The 20,238-nt window shown below is 42.0% G+C and overlaps 1 protein-coding gene across 1 annotated transcript in view; it reads left to right on the top strand.

Annotated features, from left to right (window-relative positions):
- Positions 1 to 11,602, top strand: part of MTRF1L (mitochondrial translation release factor 1 like) — a 281,412-nt gene extending 269,810 nt beyond the window's left edge. Inside the window, exon 7 of the mRNA XM_085612095.1 lies at positions 11,126 to 11,602. Within this exon, the coding sequence (XP_085468221.1) occupies positions 11,126 to 11,326 (201 nt within the window). The 3' untranslated portion in view covers positions 11,327 to 11,602. The remainder of the gene's footprint in view (positions 1 to 11,125) is intronic.
- The last annotated feature ends 8,636 nt before the right edge of the window (positions 11,603 to 20,238 follow it).

Genomic DNA, 20,238 nt, shown 5'->3' with positions numbered 1-20,238 from the left:
GGGAGCTGGCTAAAAAAGGCAGATACATTTTTTTTCTCACCAGTACTTTTTATATCGCCGCCTACCAGGCAGCGCAGCTGTGTGGTATGTGAAAGAAATCTTGGGGACCTTCAGAAAGTTGACCTGGGAATGCTATTGGCTTTGAGGTTTGTAGCTCACATTTTCTGCCTTTCCATTTTCTTGCTTTTTTGCCTTTAGGCTGTACAGCTTGAGTTCGTACCTCTCTGTGCCAAAGCCGTGTTTACGGTATTCGTCCACAAACTCGTTTTCTGGTATAAACAGGCCTTTAAATCTTGTTCCTATCTTGTCACATTTGCTTGGCATGCAAAGTAGGCTTGGGCGAAGCTCACGGACTTTCACTCCATGAAATTATGCGGAGTTACTGAAAACGTAGCGAGATTCCGCAGAGTTCAGTAATCAGGCGGAGTATGCACTGCATGCTTAATTTGTTAGTTGCTGTAGATGTTTCTCTGCCAAAACTCAGCTCGCGACAGAAGAAAATGTCATGCAGTTGTGGGGAAGAGGGTGACATTGGGAACAAAATTACACAAGGTAATCTAAAGATTCTTCCATCTACACATGTCAACAAGACAAACAGTGCAATAAAACGTTTCTCACTGCCAAATACAGCCACTGTACTAGCTCAAAGTAGAGGTGTCCTCCTGCCACTACTTCTACGCATTTCAAGGGCAAGTCTGATATCCGTAGCGCTCGATAGGACTACAGAACTCAATCAAACAGATTGTCGTAAAACACACAGCCCATCAGAAGGCACTTCTCTGAAGGACTGCTGCTGCTTGTTTAAAAGGATAGAGCAAGCACTGCTCAGCAGTCAACATCGCTAATGCTACACAATACATCTGGGCATTAGGCAGCCTCAGCACTCGTCAGCGGGCTGCTGCTGTATGTTTAAAGTGGTAGTGCAAGCACTACTCCCCTGTTTTACTATACTGATCAAAGTGCTTCTTATTGGGACTGCAGCTCTATTTTTATACTCGGGGGTAGTAAGTGCTATATAATTAATTCAGTTTCCACTCGCCCTTGCAATAAAATAGTCACTACTTTGGGAGGAGGGGGGCAAACCTCCCTCCCTGTCCCAAACTGTTCATTTTGGTAATGTAGGTGTCTATGCACAGTATGAACAAGACAAACTGGCCAACAAGCACACGTGACAGCTATAGCGCCAAAGCGATGGTGCATGCAGCCACCGGACACAACATTTACATGGTCTTCCTCCTCATTCGGCCCCTCTCCTCATCACCCTTCTGCTGCAGGCCAATACTGGGGGTGTGTTCCGGAGGGCCTCGGTTGTGCAGGGCGAGTTATATGGCGCTCTCCAGTCTGTATCCAAGGGATCCAATGAATCAATGGCAGACTGAGTGAGTTCTGTCGTAGAGACGGCTGATGCCGCCTTTAGTAAAGTTAGGTTACACACAAGCAGAGGCGGATCATAAAACTGTTTGTTTGCAGGGCCAGGCTCCCGCCGAGGCTGCCTTTTTGAGGACTGATACAAACACACAAGGGTGCCCCACCCACTTCTCCAAGTGCAGCATTCTCACGTGCTTCAGGGGTAAGACAGTGAACAACACCAGATTCATGCACTCACTTTCAGAGACAAGACAAATACAAAAATCTAAAAATAACCGCTGACAGCAACCAGCTACATCTCAGTATCTCCATTATCACTTGGCGAGAAGCTGCTTAGTGTGTTAGTAATGTACTGCTCGCCGCACAGGCACAAGTTCAGGAGAAGAGAGGGATGGGCAGTGAACTCCGCTCAGTGTTTTTTTTTGTGCTGAACTCAGTGTTCCAAGCGGAGTGGGCAAAACTCTGCAAATTCTGCCGGCGGAGCGCAGTTCACTGCCCACCCCTAATTCAAAGGCTAGGTCAAATTTCAAGCTGTGTGCTCGTGGAAGCCTGGTGTTTATTTTGCTTTTGTCTGACTTCAAAGTTATAGCATTGATAGGAAAGAGGAATGCAGCGTTCTTTTTCCATGGTGCCTGCTTGTGCCCTTTTTTTGGTCGAGTCTAGTGTTGCAGCTCATGCGCTGCTTGCTCTGCGAGGCATATTGTAGTAGCCCCGCCCATATTTTTCATTGGCTGGTGGCATTGTATTTGATAAATGCTGGCTTACGATTCAATATGAGGCTTCTTAGTCCCACCTTGTTACCGCCCTGTCTCCTTTTGTAACTGCCCATCCGGACTGGATCTTTTACTTGTGGGGTTACATGGTCTCCTTCATAAGTCGGTAAGCAATATGCTTTTTCAGTCAGTCGGCTTTGGCAATGGCGGCCACGTGTTTATTTTTGCACTGCGCTTTCACTTTAACAATAGCTTCCACCCCACCCCGTGAGTGCTGTGTGGGGGGCAGCTATTGTTAAACTGAAAGTGTGATGCAGATATAAACAAGCGTCTGCCTTTGCGCAATGCCGACAGCTTGTTCTCTGTCGGATTCACCTGTTATCAATATCTCAGTGGCACTCTTGATCTCTCTTTTTCAGTACCTCTGTCTCTGCACTTTCTTTGTCCCTCTCAGTTCTTCCCGCCCTTTTTCACCTCACGGATGTATGGTGCTCTGTCTCGGTGGTGCTTTTTTTATCTCTTCTGTTCTACTTTCTCTGCCTGTCTTTCTTTCTCCACCTCGCTTCTTCTTTACCTCCTGACTAACTGTCTCTTTCTCACTCCACGTGACTCTGCAAGAATCTCCTTTCTCTATATCTCTCCCGTTGCCTCTTCTTCTGTGTGGCTGACTGTCACACTTGCTCTCTCTGTGTCCCGTACCAGCCTTTCTGTGTCCCCCTCACTGTCTCTTCTCTGACCTGCTCTCCCTTCTCCGTCGCTTGATCTTTTTTGCTCTTCTCGGTTTCTTTTTTTGCACTTCTCTCTTTTTTGTTGCCATCCACTCTGGTTGCCTCGTTTTCTCTCTCTGTCTGCTGTTCTGTTTGTGCACATCCACCTTCTCCCCAAGTGCTTACTTTTCACAGACTGTCTGTCGCACCTCTTCCCTGTCTCACTGATGGCCGGGCTGACATCTCACTTCAGGGGCAGAACTGCGCGCCGCCCTGTGAGTGCTCTTTTATGCTTGTCACTCGGGCCAGCCCTGGCCCGCCCCGCGCCAGGGGCACTCGGGGGACCCCCTGGGGTGCAAGCACCCCAGTACAAGACCCCATGCCCCTAACATCTTGCGGTCTTTAGCACATCCAGATTTAGATTTTAAGAATAAGCTGTTGATGGGGCCGGGGATTTGGGACTTCTTTTGCCCAATTCTGTAGGGACAGTTTCTTCCAAAGGCGTGTCCCGTCAGTTAAGGTTGCGAGTTTCGGGCAGGCCCAAACCTGGCATTGCCTGCTCCAGTTCCATGTTAACATCCCACCTTTTTGTTGCTCTTTTTGAGTCACGCCATTTGCACCGTGGGTGATTTATTTCGCTAAGTGGCCAATGAGTCCTGTCATGAGGAACGCACTCCCCATGCATGTCCAAGGACAGAGCGCCAGCGCTGACATGCGTTCCATGGGCTGGGCATGGTTTGAAATGTAGGCTGGGAACAGCCATACTGTTCCAGGATACAGTCCTCACTTTCATATCACAGTACTATTGTCTACATGACAGCAGCATGACTCGGTGAGTTAATCGTTCTCCTCTGATATCTTGTGCAACCTGCAGGACACAAGTTCACATCCCGTGCAAAAAACTAATTAACGAGTAATTTTAAATGTGTACTAGAAACCCATATCGTGACATAAACCCGTAGCATGAAGTGCTCTGAATACTTCCCGTGGGTTGGGGGGGTGAGGGGGGATGGCGGCTCCTATATGAAACTGAACAGTGTCTTTGGCACTGCCTTCACCAAGGAGAACACTACCTGGCCGTTGTGTTCGTACGCTATAAGGACTTGTCATATTTTAGTGCCAACCATAGTGTTGTATCCTGTTTTCAATGTGTTCATGCTCTTCCAGTGAGTTCCTCCTAGAATGATGTAATGTGGAATGTTGGAGGTCAGAGACTACAGTTGGAGAAGGGCTGAGCAGCAAGCTGCACTACAATCTACAATATTATGGTGACAAGTTGTCTCAAAGAAACTGTGCATGTGTACCTTTCAAGACCTCCATTTTCAAGCAGGAATATCTGGGAACCTCACGTCAAGGTGAAGCAACGGTTGTACATACGGCTGCGCACATTCGTCATTTAACTGGCACCACAGCCCCACCAGTGACCCTGCCATCGGTCGCCCTCAACACAATCGTTCCAGATCATCTCCGTTTCAAGCTACAATTGCAGCTCAAAGGCTGCTCAATGAACTACTTGCTGTTCCTACAGCGTCTCGACATTTTCTACAGGAGCTCAAAGCACAGCATGCCAGCCCTCGACAAACAAGCGGTTAACCTCTCAACAAACGAGGACCAACGTTATTGCCCACAAGGTAAAGTCTTACTACGTGTGTATACACCGCATGGGCGCAGCATCCGTCAAGATCTACATGGGCATCTGTCTGCTGTGCATTTACCTAACTACAAAAACTGCACACGGGACTGAGCGGTGGTCATTCACAGCGCTGGTGTTTCTTATGTGGTAGTGTGATGACTGTTTGGCGTATGATGGCTGTTTTGGCGTACGATTGTCTCCCGGCCATCCACTCAATTGTTGCTGTTGTGGATTTATGGGGGTACGTTTTTAAAATTTATTTTTGGGCCCCCAGCTGTTCCTTCGACGCTTGGCAGTTCAACCGCCACCTTCAAATTTGAAATAGACCAGGTACGAGCCACCGACAGTGCCCGGAATCTCACCTGCATTGTGGTTACGCGCTGGTGTTGGTGCTGTCAGTCTAGCGCTGCTGAAAGGATGCACTTATACACAGACGTGCCGTGAGCCATCCGGCGGGACGTCTGCAACACGTGCCGCCATTTTGAAATTGTCATGACTCTGCATTCGTTCCTACACGTTTTACCAACCACGTCATTTCTTGCCTGTCTAAATAAAGTGTCATCAAGGTCAGTTGGGAACCGGTCACAACGCAGAGTTCATTTGGTTCTGTATGTTGAGGATTCGACTGCGAGGGATTCCCTATACTTTTTCAACGTGGCCGCATGGAGTTTGAAGTCAACGCGGTCGGACGGCCTTGGTATAATCGTCGAGGCATTCTTTAGGTGTCTGGTAAATTGTTTCCGATGCTGTCACACTAAAGGTACTCAGTTACTTTATTTTTGGCGGCCCATCTGTCTGTTCCTACGTCTGATACACAATGTGTCCTGCCCAGTCACACGCCGTTTGAGGAGCACGCCATTTTCCTTTTGGAAACATGTATCGCCTCAGCCAGTTTTTCAAATCCATCGTTGCAGCTTCAGTCTCTGCTTGGTCACACTTGTTCATGTAATTCTGTGTGTCTTCAGTGATTTACGTAGCATTCGTTCGACTATGTTTTTCTGATTTACAGAGCTCATTTACTCTTGGTCTTACATGTATGCACAGTTTGTTTGCTCAGAACCTTTCATATGAATTTTTTTTGATTTTAAACATTTTTAGATATTCATGCATACTCGAACATTGTTTTTAATACATAATTTTCTCCAGAGTAATTGGAAGTCATAGTAAGACCACCTGTAGAGTTTTCCTTTCAGTTTGTGGGTTTTCATTTGAGAAGGTGCATTACTTGACCCTTCTAGTTTTGTCCATAGGGTTTGTTTAACTTATTCAGCTGTCTAGGGCTTCTGTTACTTAATGCACAATACACTTGCCCACTGATCTGTGTTTTGTTGCTACGTCCAAGGCAATTTTGCATCTAGGATTCAGTCTTGTTTGCTTCCCCGTCATTACAGTGCGCAACTACAGACCTTCACACGAGGTCGTCGTGTCTCGATCTGTTAACCTACACAGGATGTGTCTTACGGGCTCTACGCCCATTCTTACAGTGCACAATGTTTTACCTCCACACGAGGTGTGTCACACAGGTTTTAATCCTGTTGCTACACTGCACTACCTGTACACAACTTTTTACCTCCACTCGAGGTGTTTCGCATGTGTCCTATTCCCTTTGCTCAGTGCACGTTGTCTGTACCTCTCCACGAGGTGCGTCCTTACACATGGTGCACAACATGTGACCTTAATTCGAGGTGTGTTCATTCACGTACTTACATTCATTTATATTCTTTTCTCTCGATTTACCTTTCTTAAGGTGTGTAGTGTGAGTTGTACTCTGTTTCTATAGTGCACAACATTTTAATCTCCACTCGAGATTGCCTTTGCACATTCAAATTATTACTCCCAAAAAGAGTTACAGTCCCTTCTGTTCAGTGCACAACATTTTACCTCTCCTTGAAGAGTGTTGTATGGGTTTAAGTCCCTTCACAACAGTGCACACATGTTTAGTACAATATCACCTTCACAGGGTGTGTATTTGGTCTAAATAGCAATTGGTGTTTCACTCAAGTTTGTTTTGTTCAAATCTTCCAATTTGGTATTCAACGTCTTGTTTTTATTATATTGAGATTTTTAATTTAATGGGAAGTATGAGTGATTTATTTTAATTGTCTCACTATTTCCTGTTACAGCTCAGTTTTCCTTTTGATATCGTTTATTGGTGTCATCTGTCGATTCTGGATTCTATTCTTCTCTGTCTTTCTCGTTACCGTTGTTTTCTTTTGTCCATTGGAGGTTTTCTTTCTGTTTTCTTTGTTAGTATCTTGTTTTGGTCTGTTGGTCATTGTGTTGTGCTATGACTTGTCTCTTTTTATACATGCCTGGCCAGCAAGTATGTCTTGAGGTAGTCGTTGGTATTTTCTCTTTTTGTTTCTGTTGTGTCAGAAGGGAGGATAGCATTCTCACCTTTTGTCTTTCTTTTAATCTGTTTTCCTCACCTGTTACTTATCTGTTTCCTCATTTATATCTTCGCATGTTCTTTTGTTACTCTCTTCTCTCGTTGGTTTGCAATGTTTCTTATTTACTCTTTGTCTTTCCTCTATCTTGGTTTTCTTTTCTGTTTTCCTTTTTGGAAGAAAGGAGGAAATGTTGTACCCTGGTTTCAATGTGTTCATGCTCTTCCAGTGAGTTCCTCCTAGAATGATGTAATGTGGAATGTTGGAGGTCAGAGACTACAGTTGGAGAAGGGCTGAGCAGCACGCTGGCTGCTCCTGGTGGGGCTAGTCCTGGTCTGAACATCTGTACTTGTAACTACTATATTAAATACTCCAAACAGCCTAGAGTCAGTTACCACACATAGTGCCTCCAGAGAAAAGCAAACTGATTGTGTGCCATGTTCGTGGTTAAATGGCAACGCACTCTGTCAGAGCAGGGTGAAATCACAGAAAATAAGTCCACAACTTTCAAAAACTGGGTTAACACGCGCACTTGAGGCACATATCTTCACATACTTTTCTCATCCACACTCTCACAAGCCTAGTGGTGACTCACTCGTCCGTGCACTGAGGAGATCTCTCCCCACCCAGTCCTTGTCTCAGGCAGGGGGACCCTGACTGTCCCTGAGCAGCAGGGATGTTTCTGATCCTAGTAGTGTCATACGCTTACTTTAGGCAGTGAGCTATGGTGAAAATGCAACTTGTGACGTGAAAGAGTCAGGGAATAATATCACCAGATGTACCTCTTAGGTCCACCTATCTGGCTGATACCACGGTCCTCCTAATGAGAATATTACAGCGAGAAGCAATGCTTGTGGGAAGAGGCCCTGCAGCTTTCTCATGGGGTTGGTGGCCTTCAGCGGAGACTGGCTTTGCTCTTCCCACATTCTACCTGCCAAGGAACTGTGGATTTCAGTGTGGGAACTCTTCCCCCATGGCTGGGTCTGAACAAGGGGTGGCGAAGTGAGCTAAAGAACATTGATGGATTAGTGGTCTGTATTTGAAACAAGAAATCAATTTTTTTTAAACCACAAAGGAAAACTGGCCAACACATGTTTCACGACACAAGTCGCTTCCTCTGTGCCAAAGCCAGTACCAAGTGCTATACCGGTATACTTTACTAGACCATGCACTATTAGACCACAGCGGTCATCATGCCATGATGAATTGACAAGAATCCTTTTAACATTCAGGAGCATTACCTTTCTCTCATTATTACGATTTTGTTATTTAAAGCACTAATACCTTTATTTGCTATTTTTGTTAATATCCGGACATTCGCCTCATTGTAGAATTGGATGTTGATTATCTCATAAATAGGAATTTGCATTAGCATTCGGCACAGTTACTAGCCCCAAGGAAGCGACTTGTGTGTTGGCCAGTTTTGCGTTATGGTTTAAGAAAAATAAAATTCTTGTTTCACAAAAAAGACCCCTAATGAAAACCATTGCCTTATTCACCAGACCTCAAAGCCTAGTCCACTTGATCCATAATAAACAAGCATTTGCAATGCAATAGGTCTCACATTACTGAAAGTTTAAGCTCTTGGTATTGCACTATTATTTGCAGCGCCAATAGCTCAAACTTACAGTAATGCAAGACCTATTGCATTGCAAATGCTTGTCGTTATTTTAGACATAGCCATCTCAAAAGGTATCTTTTCCTTCAGCTACACAAAACATTTGCAAATTTTTTGCGAAATACCTTTTCTTTGGTGAGTCCATTTAATTTATGAAACCAATGAAACCGCCTTTTTAGGAAAAAAGTACAAAACCACATTTCTCAGTGTCACTCAAACATATTTTTATGGACCATTCACTGTCAAACACAGGGAAAGGTATTTTCACAGGTAAGAGCCAGCCACATTGTAACACAGTTTACCAGTGCTTGGTTTTCACTTTGATGTGTAAAGAATATGCTTTATTTATGACATCTAAGGTAACTCTTTTTGGAGAGTTGGATAATTTTAAAGGCACTTTCTATGAAAGCTTTTGTGTTTGTTTGGCTGTACAATAATGATTGGTTCAGTCTGCAACTGTACCTTTTTTGGAACACTTGTATTACTGGATAGAAACAATTTCCTAATTTGTCCTTGCAGGCAATAGGGTCGTGATTTCAATGGTGCAGTGGCACAGAGGCTAAAAGGGTTAGGAAACCTACTGAGCACTGATTATTTCAATATTTTGCTACTGAACAAGCAGTCACAAGTGCAATTACCTTGCAGGCACTAGGTTCATGATTTGAATGGTGCAGCAGTTGCAGTGGCACAGAGGTCAAAAGGTCTAGGAAACCCACTGAAAACTGATTATTGCTATATTTTGCTACTAAACAAACAATCACAAGTGCAGTTACCTTGCAGACACTAGGGCCATGATTTGAATGGTGCAGCAGGTGCAGTTGCACAGGTGCCAAAAGGTCTAGGAAATCAACAGAACACCTATTATTGCTATATTTTACTACTAAACAAACAGTCACAAGTGCAATTAACTTGCAGTCACTAGGGTCTCGTTTTGAATGAAGCAACAGGTGCAGTGGCATAGGAACCAAAATTACTAGGAAACCCACTGAACACCTATTATTGCTATATTTTACTACTAAACAAGCAGTCAGGAGTGTTTTTGGTTCTTTTGTAACCATTGCACCCAAAGTAACACAAAGCAATAAAGGCTGTAACCTATTGTATTTTTCTTTCCATCTACAACTTATGCTACATTCAACGCATTTATAAGGCACATTTTCACTGTTTTTTTGTGGTCCTAAAATGCTTATGAATCTGGACACACTAACACCTTGGCAAGGGCATTCTGCGTTCTTTAACATTAGCACATCAGCTGCTGTAAACACTATATAAATACTTGTATATTGCCATATTGCATTCCATACCAAGCATTGCCAAAGCTAATAGGTCTCGAGATCCATTGGCTTTGTGTTTACATTACCTTCAGCCATTTGCAACCAAGCTAAAAAAATATTAGAAAAGCCAATAAATCTTACATAGGCAAGACCTATTGACTTTGCCAATGCTTGTTGGTTTTGCAGTTACCACTAAGCACTAGACACCTTAATGGTCAAATAGAAATCTTTTGTTCCATGTTCCATTTTGGAGTGTAATTTATTTGTTTGAGGAATGCATTCCTCCGTGAGCATCAGAATAATGAAATGCCTGTGGGTATTTCGGTGTTTTGCTGAATTAGGCTTTTTAATGAGCTGTGCTTTATCCCCATTAACAATGTATTAAATAAATGTAGAACCAGCAGAACTCTGGGCTCAAAGAATTAGCGAGGTTCCAATAAACAGGTATAATCCATTTATTTTGGATGCTGTGATAGATAGCAGGTGCAAAATAGGAAAATGTGGAGTCATATCTCCCCCAGCGTTTTTTCAGTAGCAGTAGGTTTCTGCGCAAGATGCATCATTAGACAAATCTGCAGTGAAGCCTGCTTTCACATGAGTTTCATACTTTTTTTTCCTTCAAAAAACCTTTAAGAACGAGAAATCGCGGCAAGTTACAGGTAGTCATTCCAGCAGTTAATACAATAGTAGTTGCACTTACAAATAACAAGAGTACCATACTTAAATTTCACTGCACACTTGTGGTCTAGAAATATTTAGTTGGGGGTCATTTCTTGGGTTCTGTATCCTTTTATTGTTGTAAAGCTAAAAAATATATCCTCTTTAGGGCTTTCGTTTCTAGTGGCGTAATTGATGCAGGATTGTACTATTAGTGAGAAATCCCTATCTCTCTAAGTATTGGTTGGACAACCTGCACAAGGTAAAAAGATGTCTGACTTAAGAGAAGCACTCAATCAGAGCTGTTTTTTAGCGTAATAATTTTTAATTGGTCTACATCCTGCACCAAAGTGTCAAGGGTCTGAGTTCATCCATCAAAGGGCTGCGATGACCACGCTCTTGAAGGAAAGGTGCGGATGACGTCCTGTGATTTGGATCGGATGTCAAGCCATAGCATGGTCTTTTCCTCTTGCTAATGTTGACATTTTCCATTTACACTGAAATGTTTGTCACTTGGGAAAAACGTTGGCGAATATTTTCCTGCTATTATACGAATCCGTTACGTTACCAAATTGAAAATTTAGCCTATATAGTGAGGCTCGTGTAGTATCCGTAAGGGAGATAGCAACTACTCTAATGTTCATAATGGAACATTCGGTTTACTGCTTCACACTGAAATGGCTGTGATTCTTTAAATACACTGACAGGTGTGTTGCTTTGTTTTTTCCAGAATTGTAAATGTGAAATATTGTTTGTTTTCTCTGCTAGATTGGGACAAAAGGAAGGTCTGAGAAGATCAGGACTTACAACTTTCCTCAAGACCGAATCACTGACCATCGGATAAACAAGTCGTTGCACGACATTCAAGGATTTCTGCTGGGGGAAGAACTGTTAGATGACATGATACAGTCTCTCAGAGAATATGCGAACTATGAATCCCTGATAGAAGTTATTTCTCAAAAGCGATGAAAATATTTTTCTTTACATTGACTCAGTGAGGAAAATATGAAGAATTTGCCCTGGTGAAGGCTTATGGAAGACAAATTCAGCATGAACATATTTTTCACTGAAGTGGTCAGGTTTGACCCTTGCCCCTAGTCTGCTGAAACCATCAAACGCTGAACTTTTTGGAATCAAGAGATGGTAGTCTTCTGCTTCAGACTCTTACAGACTATCTTTAATTTTGAGAGCACATGTGGTATCATAACATTTCAAATAAAATAAGTATTTATATGCTTTACCCCACTCATTTTTATGCATTTTACTTTCGCTTTGGTTGTTGACTTGTACAAGCAGTAATCTGCAATTACACACTGAACAGTGTCCATGCAGTATGGGCACATTTTACTACAGGACTTGATCGAGAAACATTTTTACATAGTTTTAGTTTTGAAGCATGATTGCACATTGGAATTTATTTTCTTGCGGGAAGAAGTTTCTTTGAATTACAGCACGAGTTGAAAGAGCGAAACCCGTGGCCATTGTGCTCGTTTGGGAATTTTGATGAAGCTCATTGACCACAAACAAGTTAAAATAATGTTTTTTAAAGGCCGGAACTTGGGACAGCATTCTGACCGTTGTAGACTGCTGATTTTAACCAGTTAGCATCCTGGTTGAGGCCTAATGAGTAAACGTATGAAACTCCTAGTGAAGAATGTGCCCCACACGAAGAATGTACCTTTGGTTGGAAATCCTGACAAAAACTCACTATCAAGCAAACGGAGCCTTGCATTTTTCAACGTTTATAACACAAAATCTGGAAACTACAGCAGGGAAGAGAATCATTTTTTCAGGTGGGTGGTCGCAGCCATTGTGATTGGATTATTAGGGGTAGTGTTACACTTTTGAGTGAGTTACTTCATATATTGCTTCCCCTTTCTGCCAGCATATTATTGGGGCGGGAAAAAAGATGGCGTGCCTGAAAAGTCCTCACCATGATAGCTTCCAAGTCATATTGTATTGCTATAGTGCTTCTGATATACTTCTAACTGCCAATTCCTCACCGTAGAATATTTCCCAAATTTTTGACATAATCTGGAAAATCTTGAGAAGTGCCTCCGGGTGCCAGTAGGTGGCATTGATCTGATCTGTGTTGGTCTCGTCTGCATTGGAAGTGACATCGTGGTGCACATATAAGCATCACCAGGGCCGGCTGTAGGTGGGTGCGACTGGGCTCTGACCTGGGGAGAGGACGCTGACCTCAGGAGGGAAGGGGGGCACTGTGCTTAGCAATAACGTAAGATTTAAAAACATCTTTTGCAGAATCCCTTCTGCATCCAGCTTTCAGGCAGCAATAAAAATGTCTAGATAACTCTTGTGATTAAGATTCCTGTTAAAGAGAGAGATCCAAGTTTTGTCTAGTGGCATAAAGTAGCGCAGAAGGTTAATATTAATATGCCTTCTGCAAAGAACACGTACCATGCAGATCCCAAATCTGTATTTTGTACGGATAGCTGTGTGGATTACTGCTTTTGTTACAAAGATCCATTTGTTACCACAGTACCTAAGATACATCCCTGATATAAAACCGTGACTGTTAAGAACTGTCATCAAAGAGCTGCATGCAAACTGCATAAAATATGACATAATGTTTTTCCTCCCAGTCTTTCATTATCTATTCCTAATGTTGCTAAAATGGGTTAGTTTGGGTACATATACATTCTTATTAGTAAAGCCAGCCTTTACCAGTGCTTTAACCCCTTTGATGCTCATGACGGAATGGTTCCGTCATGAGCATCGGTGCTCCTGTTCTCATGACGGAACCATTCCGTCATGAGAACAGGGGCACTAAATCCCTCTGCTGCAGACAGCAGAGGGATTCCACTTTTTTAGGTCTCGCTGAGCCAGCGCGCATACGCTGATAGCGAGACATTTTGTAAGGGAGTTTTCAAAGAGCTACCGCTGGCATAGAGATACAGTGCACGAGACGTGCAAAGCAGCCATATGGCTTTACGTCGCTCTCCCTCATAGCCTCCTCTCCGCCCCCTTCCGTGCTGCTATTTTACACCAGTTTTCTTATGCACAGAACTCTCGCTTCCCCCCCCCCCCAAAAAAATAATCCAGGTGACCCCCCCCCTTGCAAACCCAGGTTGTTTTGTGATAGCCAATCTTGATGTCGCCTCAATACGTTTTGGGCCCTCGCCTGTCGCGGGTACTTGGGCCTCCCACTCGAGTGATACATAAGTTAGTGTCACTGTGGAGAACACTCTATAAATATAGAAAAAGATCCTTGATTCATTAATCAAAATCAAACATCACCAAGCACTTGTACCAACAATGGTTGTGATTTTATTTCATCACAAAGCAGGAATTAATCAACTTATAAAGCACAATGTAAGTCACGTTTGAGAAATTTCAGAGGAAAGCGAGTGCATCCAGGATGGAGTGGGAAGTGCATGGGAGGGATTTGTGATGGTGATGTGAGGAGGGAAGGTAGTGCGTATATATACATCAGCAATCAATATTTACAACTTATCAGGCAGAATGACTGGCCTGTACATATATGACAAATCATAACAAAATAAATGCAGATATCAAATCTCTGTCATCCATGTTTGACAATGCAGTAGAAAAACTGTCAACGTTTCGATCCCTATTGAAAACAGGAAATTTCGCGCCTTGGGGATGGGGTCTTCATCAGGAATGAGTTGAAGGAAAAGGGGATGCACCAATAAACAAGCATTGAAAATGCAATAGGTCTCGCCCTCGTTTAAGTTAAAGCAATTCTGTTTGTAATTAGGTGTTTTTTTAGTTTTGCTTTTATTAGTGTATTTCAAACTTTCATATACATAAATGCATATGTATGCATATATGTAAGCATGTATAGATTTGTATTTATGAGTGGTAGAGGTAGAGAGTAGTAGGGAGAGGTAGAGAGTGAGCAGTAGAGGGTGAGTAGTAGAGTGAATAGCAGTAGAGTGAGTAGTAAAGAGTAGAGTGAGTAGAGTAGTAAAGTAGTAGAGCGTGAGTAGTAGAGAGTAGGAAAGAGTGAGTAGTAGAGAGTAGGAAAGAGTGAGTAGTAGAATGCGAGTAGTAGAGAGTGAGTAGTAAAGAGTAGTACAGTGAGTAGTAGAGAGTAGAGAGGGAATAGTAGAGAGTGAGAAGTACAGAGTAATAGTGAGTAGTAGAGAGTGAGTAGGAAAGAGTAGTAGAGTGATTAGTAGATAGTAGAGAGTGAGTAGTAGAGAGTAGTAGAGTGAGTAGTAGAGTGAATAATAGAGTGTGCAGGCCTCAGATTTCCAGCCCACCGAACCTGTCCTTATGTCTCTCAGGCTGCAGCCCAACAAACCTTTTAGGAGCACCTTATCAACATGTGCTGGATCAGGGAAAGGTAATTCTGCATTGGTCAAGCCTTGGCCTCTTTTGCAAAGTTAGTCACTGATGGTGAGGAAGAGAGCTCCTGCCCGTACAACACTGCATAACTCTTCCATTGGTCAGTGCTTAAAGCCTAGCCTTCATATTGCAGTAAATCACCAGTTACTATTAGTTCATTTGTATGAATAGCTTAAATGCAGATGGGGCAAGTGAAATATGCTACTTATTACCATTGCTGAATGTGGGGGGAGACCTTTCAAGAGGCAAGGCCTCCAGTGAGTTATGAAGCCCTTCCACTTCATCAATAATGGAAATAAAAAGCATAGCATGATTTTATATAGCATTCCATTCGACTAATGACGCATTGAAGAGCTCGCTTCTCCACAACCCAAAGTTAGTGGTTAATCCAATGGTTATGAATTACTGTAATTATTTTGGTTATTGGGTACGTTTTGTGCTCCAAGGAAACTGAAGCGTTTCTTCCACTACCTATTAAACTAATCGGAATTAGGAGCAATTATTAGCGTTAGTTTTGGCAAGTTGTAAAAATAATGGGTAAATGAGTAAATATTGGAAAAGTTTCAATATTGCAGGAATGGTTACTCATGATAGTTTACTATGAGTAAGGAGCGGAACGGTTAGTTTACTGACGTATTGTGTAGTAAGGTGGCAAAGAAGGAGACAGTGCGAGCTACTAAGGCAGGCAGAGGAGAGAGGGTACGGAATGCATTATTCAGATAGAAAGATGGGAGGAAGAGAGGAATCCTTCATGTTAGTGTTCCCGCTGTTCTTTTTATATAATAATGGGATGTTATCTACGAAAATGTAAGGAGTAAAGAAGCAAGGTTGAGAGTGGATTACCTGTGGCAAGGTGAGATAACATGTTGCATCTTACTTAGCTTGTTCCGTTTGATTGTTGCTGGTGTTGATACAGTCTGCCTGTTTTTTTCTAACTTTGTCATTGAATATTATTGAATTTGTTTACTTATGGTTCTTTTTTTGTACCTGTAGCAGTACTCTGTGTCCGGGTTTGGCTCCAGTGTATGCTCTGCTTCTTTTGTCACCAGCTGGGCTGCCTATTACATTTTATGTTGGTCCTTAGGAAGAGTGTTTGCGCCAGTTTTATACATCACATGTATTGCTTGAGGGCAGACACCGTCTTGGTGGGGTCTGACTTGCCTCCATTTGGCGCACTTTGAGGCAATTATATTTGGAAAAGGTTTGATAAATATTAAGACCGAAATGCTTTGTTTTAGTGAAGACCAACAGTGATGTATTAGGAGGAAAAAATATATATCACATCACCTCGGTCTTGACCGCAAATATGATTTTCAGCAGGTGAGGAAGAGTGAGTTATAGACCGAATGAGGGGAGAGAGAGCGAGCGAGGGGAGCATTTTTTTCTTTGTAAAAGAAAAAATGTGGGCGCGCTGGGGTCAATTTTTATTTTGCTTTTAAAAAGAAACAAACATTTGCCGCTAAAATGCCGCAACATTTCAATTTTTGTGCCGCTAAATTCATGTATTTGTGCCGCAAAGTGTACTAATTTATGCCTCTATAACCTGGAGAGTCTGACTATATTTTTCCCCAAGAAAAAAAAAGTGCCACCTGTTCTTTGGCAGGACGTCCACACCTTGTACAATATAGGTATAATTACATTGGATAAACCTCCTCAGATGCATTTTAATAGGATGCTGCAACCGGCGTCACACTCTCAACAAAGCAGTTGTAATCTACTGATTCCCTAGCATGTTATATTATCCTCCTATTGACTGGGCATCTCCTGAACAGGCGGTGACCTTGCAAACTAGTGCACTAAGGTGAGAAAAAAGAAAACTACAATTCCCATGTGGCATCGCAGCGGATCACTGACAAAATATCGAGAAGGAGAATATCGAACTACCAAAATATAGAAGGAAAAATATAGAATGCCAAAATATCGAAGCCCTATCTCCAAACAGGTAAGTACAAAAATATCGAATCCAAAATATCGTTGTAAAAAATATAGTTAGTCAAAATATCGAATTTTTAAAATGTCTTAAAAGTAATGTAAAATTAATGAAATATAATTAACTGAAACATACTTAAAAATACTTAAATAACTTTAACATTAATAAATAATTAATGTAAGTAAAGAAAACAAAATAATACATATATTAACGTAATATTTAAATATATTCAATATTTTTTGCGTAGGATAGCAGGCGGGTAAAATTTACTATTACCACTCCAGTAAGTGCAATAGTAGGGAAAGCGTTGGATAGCGGGAGGGTAAAAATTACTATTCCAACTCCAGAGAGTGCAATAATAGGGAAAGCATTGGATAGCGTTGGGGTAAAATTTATTATTACCACTCCAGTAAGTGCAATAGTAGGGAAAGCGTTGGATAGCGGGAGGGTAAAAATTACTATTCCCACTCCAGTGAGTGAAACAGTAGGGAAAGCATTGGATAGCGTAGGGGTAAAAATTACTATTCCCACTCCAAAGAGTGCAACAGTAGGGAACGCGTTGGATAGCGTAGGGATAAAAATTACTATTCCCACCCCAGAGAGTGCAACAGTAGGGAAAGCGTTGGATAGCGGGAGGGTAAAATTTACTATTCCCACTCCAGTGAGTGCAACTGTAGGGAAAGCGTTGGATAGCATAGGGGTAAAAATTACAATTCCCACTCCAAAGAGCGCAACAGTAGGGAAAGCTTTGGATAGCGTTGGGGTAAAAATTATTATTCCCACTCCAGTAAGTGCAATAGTTGGGAAAGCGTTGGATAGCGTAGGGGTAAAAATTACTATTCCCACTCCAGTGAGTGCAATAGTAGGAAAAGCGTTGGATAGCGTAGGGGTAAAAATTACTATTCCCACTCCAAAGAGTGCAACAGTAGGGAAAGCGTTGGATAGCGTAGGGGTAAAAATTACTATTCCCACTCCAGTGAGTGCAATAGTAGGGAAAATAATAATTTAATATGTTATTAAAAATAAATTAATTATTAATACCCCCAAAAAAGTATTACAATTATTTACCAATTACACAATATTTAATAATTATGCATACAAATAATTTTGTTTTTTATTACCTATTAATTAATTAACAACCAATTAATTTTCAATCCCAAAAATTATTAAATACAATTAATACTAATTAATAAATAATTAATAATAGATTAATTATCAATATACAAAAATTATTTCTATAATTATTTATTTACAATTAAATTACTTCCCACCATATTCCCCTATAAACCCACAACCCGCTACAAATAATAAATTAATACAATTAACATAATTATTAATTAACAATTAATACAAATTAATTACCAATTAATACAAATTATCTAACAATTAATAATTAATCAACCATTTAATTTTCAATACCAATTAATAATTACCTCATAATAATTACATTTCTTCCGACCCTATTCCCCTATAAAACCACAACCCGCTACAGAAGTAAAACGCCAAATTACATTAAAAATAATTAATAATTCCTAAAAATTATTTTATGTACTATAATTACATTACTTCCCACCCTAATCCCCTATAAACCCACAACCCGCTACGGAATTAAATTACACAAAAATTAAATAACATTAAATTCATTACTTTAAAAATATTCAAACATACATTCCAAAATTGATACATACTTTTAACACATATACTAACACTTAAAACACTATAAATAAATTCGATATTTTTAACAACTATATTATTACTGTCGATATTACTTACTTTGATATTATTTTAATCGATATTTCTTACCTGATTTTCAATATTCTTCACCACTATATTTTCGCAATTCGCTATTCTGTCCATTCTATATTAAAAACTCGATATTCTGTCCTGTCAATATTTTTACTTCGATACTATGTCTGTTTACCCATCGCGGCATCTGCCAAACTACCTGCAACAGATGGGGAAGAGGAATAAGAAGAGTGTACGCACAAGCTTGTATTGCTAGTTCTCTTGTGTACCGGCGCTCGCCTGCCTCGGTGCCTGGGCAGTCTGCGGCCATGGGGGGTGAGTGTTTCTAGCTAGAATGATAGCCGCCTGTTGGTGTCTGGTGTTGGCGTGGGTGTGTGGCACAGTCCTGGGGTGGCAGTTGGAATCAGTGCGGCTACCTCTCCTCACTCCACAGCACCATCGAGGTCTGGGCTGCGGGCAATTGGCAGAGCCTTGGGAGGAGCAGCCGGAGTGCGGTGAGTACAACCCAGCGATGGGGGCACAGTAGGCAAGCACCACGTCCTTCTAACAGCCACCACTTCCGCATACAGTGACAGCATGCCTATGACCCTGCTGCGGATGTTCAATTCACCCACACCCTTCTAATTTTTAAGCAATTACGGTACTGTTGCAAGCAAGTGTTTGGGATTGTAGTGCCAATCCAATTTGAAGTTTCTGTATTTTGAATTGGACTCCTGTAATTTTACACAGGGTGTCAGAAGTTAATGGGTAATTAATGTGGGTCAAATAATAGGGAATTTAGGTGTTGGAATGTCCACACAGTGCTCCCTCGAAGACCACGGCTCGATACACAGTTTTGTTCAGCTCAGCATCACTAATGCCAACCAGGCGCTCCAAACTGCACCAAACATGTCATGTAGCACTGCTTTCACCACTGCATCAATTAGTAGATATCACTCTAGCGGCATACAACAACACCTCAAGGACATCAGCGTTGAAGATCCTGGCTGGGCCTCTGCAGGCTGTTTGACAAGGCGTCAGTATATCTACATTGCGTTGTTTCCCACCGCTACATCTATTGGCGTTAATTGTGTGAAAATAAATAATGAAGCAAGAAAAAAAAACTTTGATCTAGCCGGAAGTGTTTGTCGTACCAAAACATTCTCTACATAATCTCTCTATGGACACGGTGGGTAATCGTGTAAGGGATTGGTGTATAGCTAACATGTTTGTGGTGGGGATGTTCCGCCTGTATTTCTCGAGTGTATTCATCCGTGCAACAAGAACAAGTCAACCAGGCCAAACCTAAACAAGGCAGCGTGACGACTTGCCATGACAATGGAAAGCACGTGTTCGGGCAAAAAAATGCGCGTGCGTGTGCACAGCCCTACGCTAATGAAACTAAACAAAGATGGCGTTGGGCTGTCCACATGCGCGTGCATTTTTTTGTCAGTACGCGTGCATGTTTAGCGTGGTGGATGGCGAGAGCAGCCATCTTTGTCCATCCACCACGCATGTGCATTCAGGTGAATCGATTACTAAAGGTCTTCTTCATGGCGAGAGCAACGCATGCACTGCTTTCGCCAGGCGAGACCTAAAAACAGCATGATCACTGAAGGCTGAAGATATGGAAGCTGGGCCTCAAACGCTTTCAGGATATTTGCATGTATTCGTGGGTTAAGTTACCAGGGCCACGGTTGATTAGTAACCTGTGGCTGCAGGCTGCGGACAGAAATCGGTGTGGCAGCTAACATTTGGGCCCTTGCCTGTCGTGGGTACTTGGGCCGCCCACTTGAGTGAGGCACCATTTTTATCGGGAGACCTGGGGGAACGCTAGGTGGTAGGAAATTTGTGTCAGCCCGGTGATGCCACAACTTTTCCACATAATGTGTGG

This window comes from Triturus cristatus, chromosome 6 (genome assembly GCF_964204655.1).
Source record: "Triturus cristatus chromosome 6, aTriCri1.1, whole genome shotgun sequence".
Taxonomy (NCBI): Eukaryota; Metazoa; Chordata; class Amphibia; order Caudata; family Salamandridae; genus Triturus; species Triturus cristatus.
This window is presented reverse-complemented; position numbering and strand designations above follow the sequence as displayed.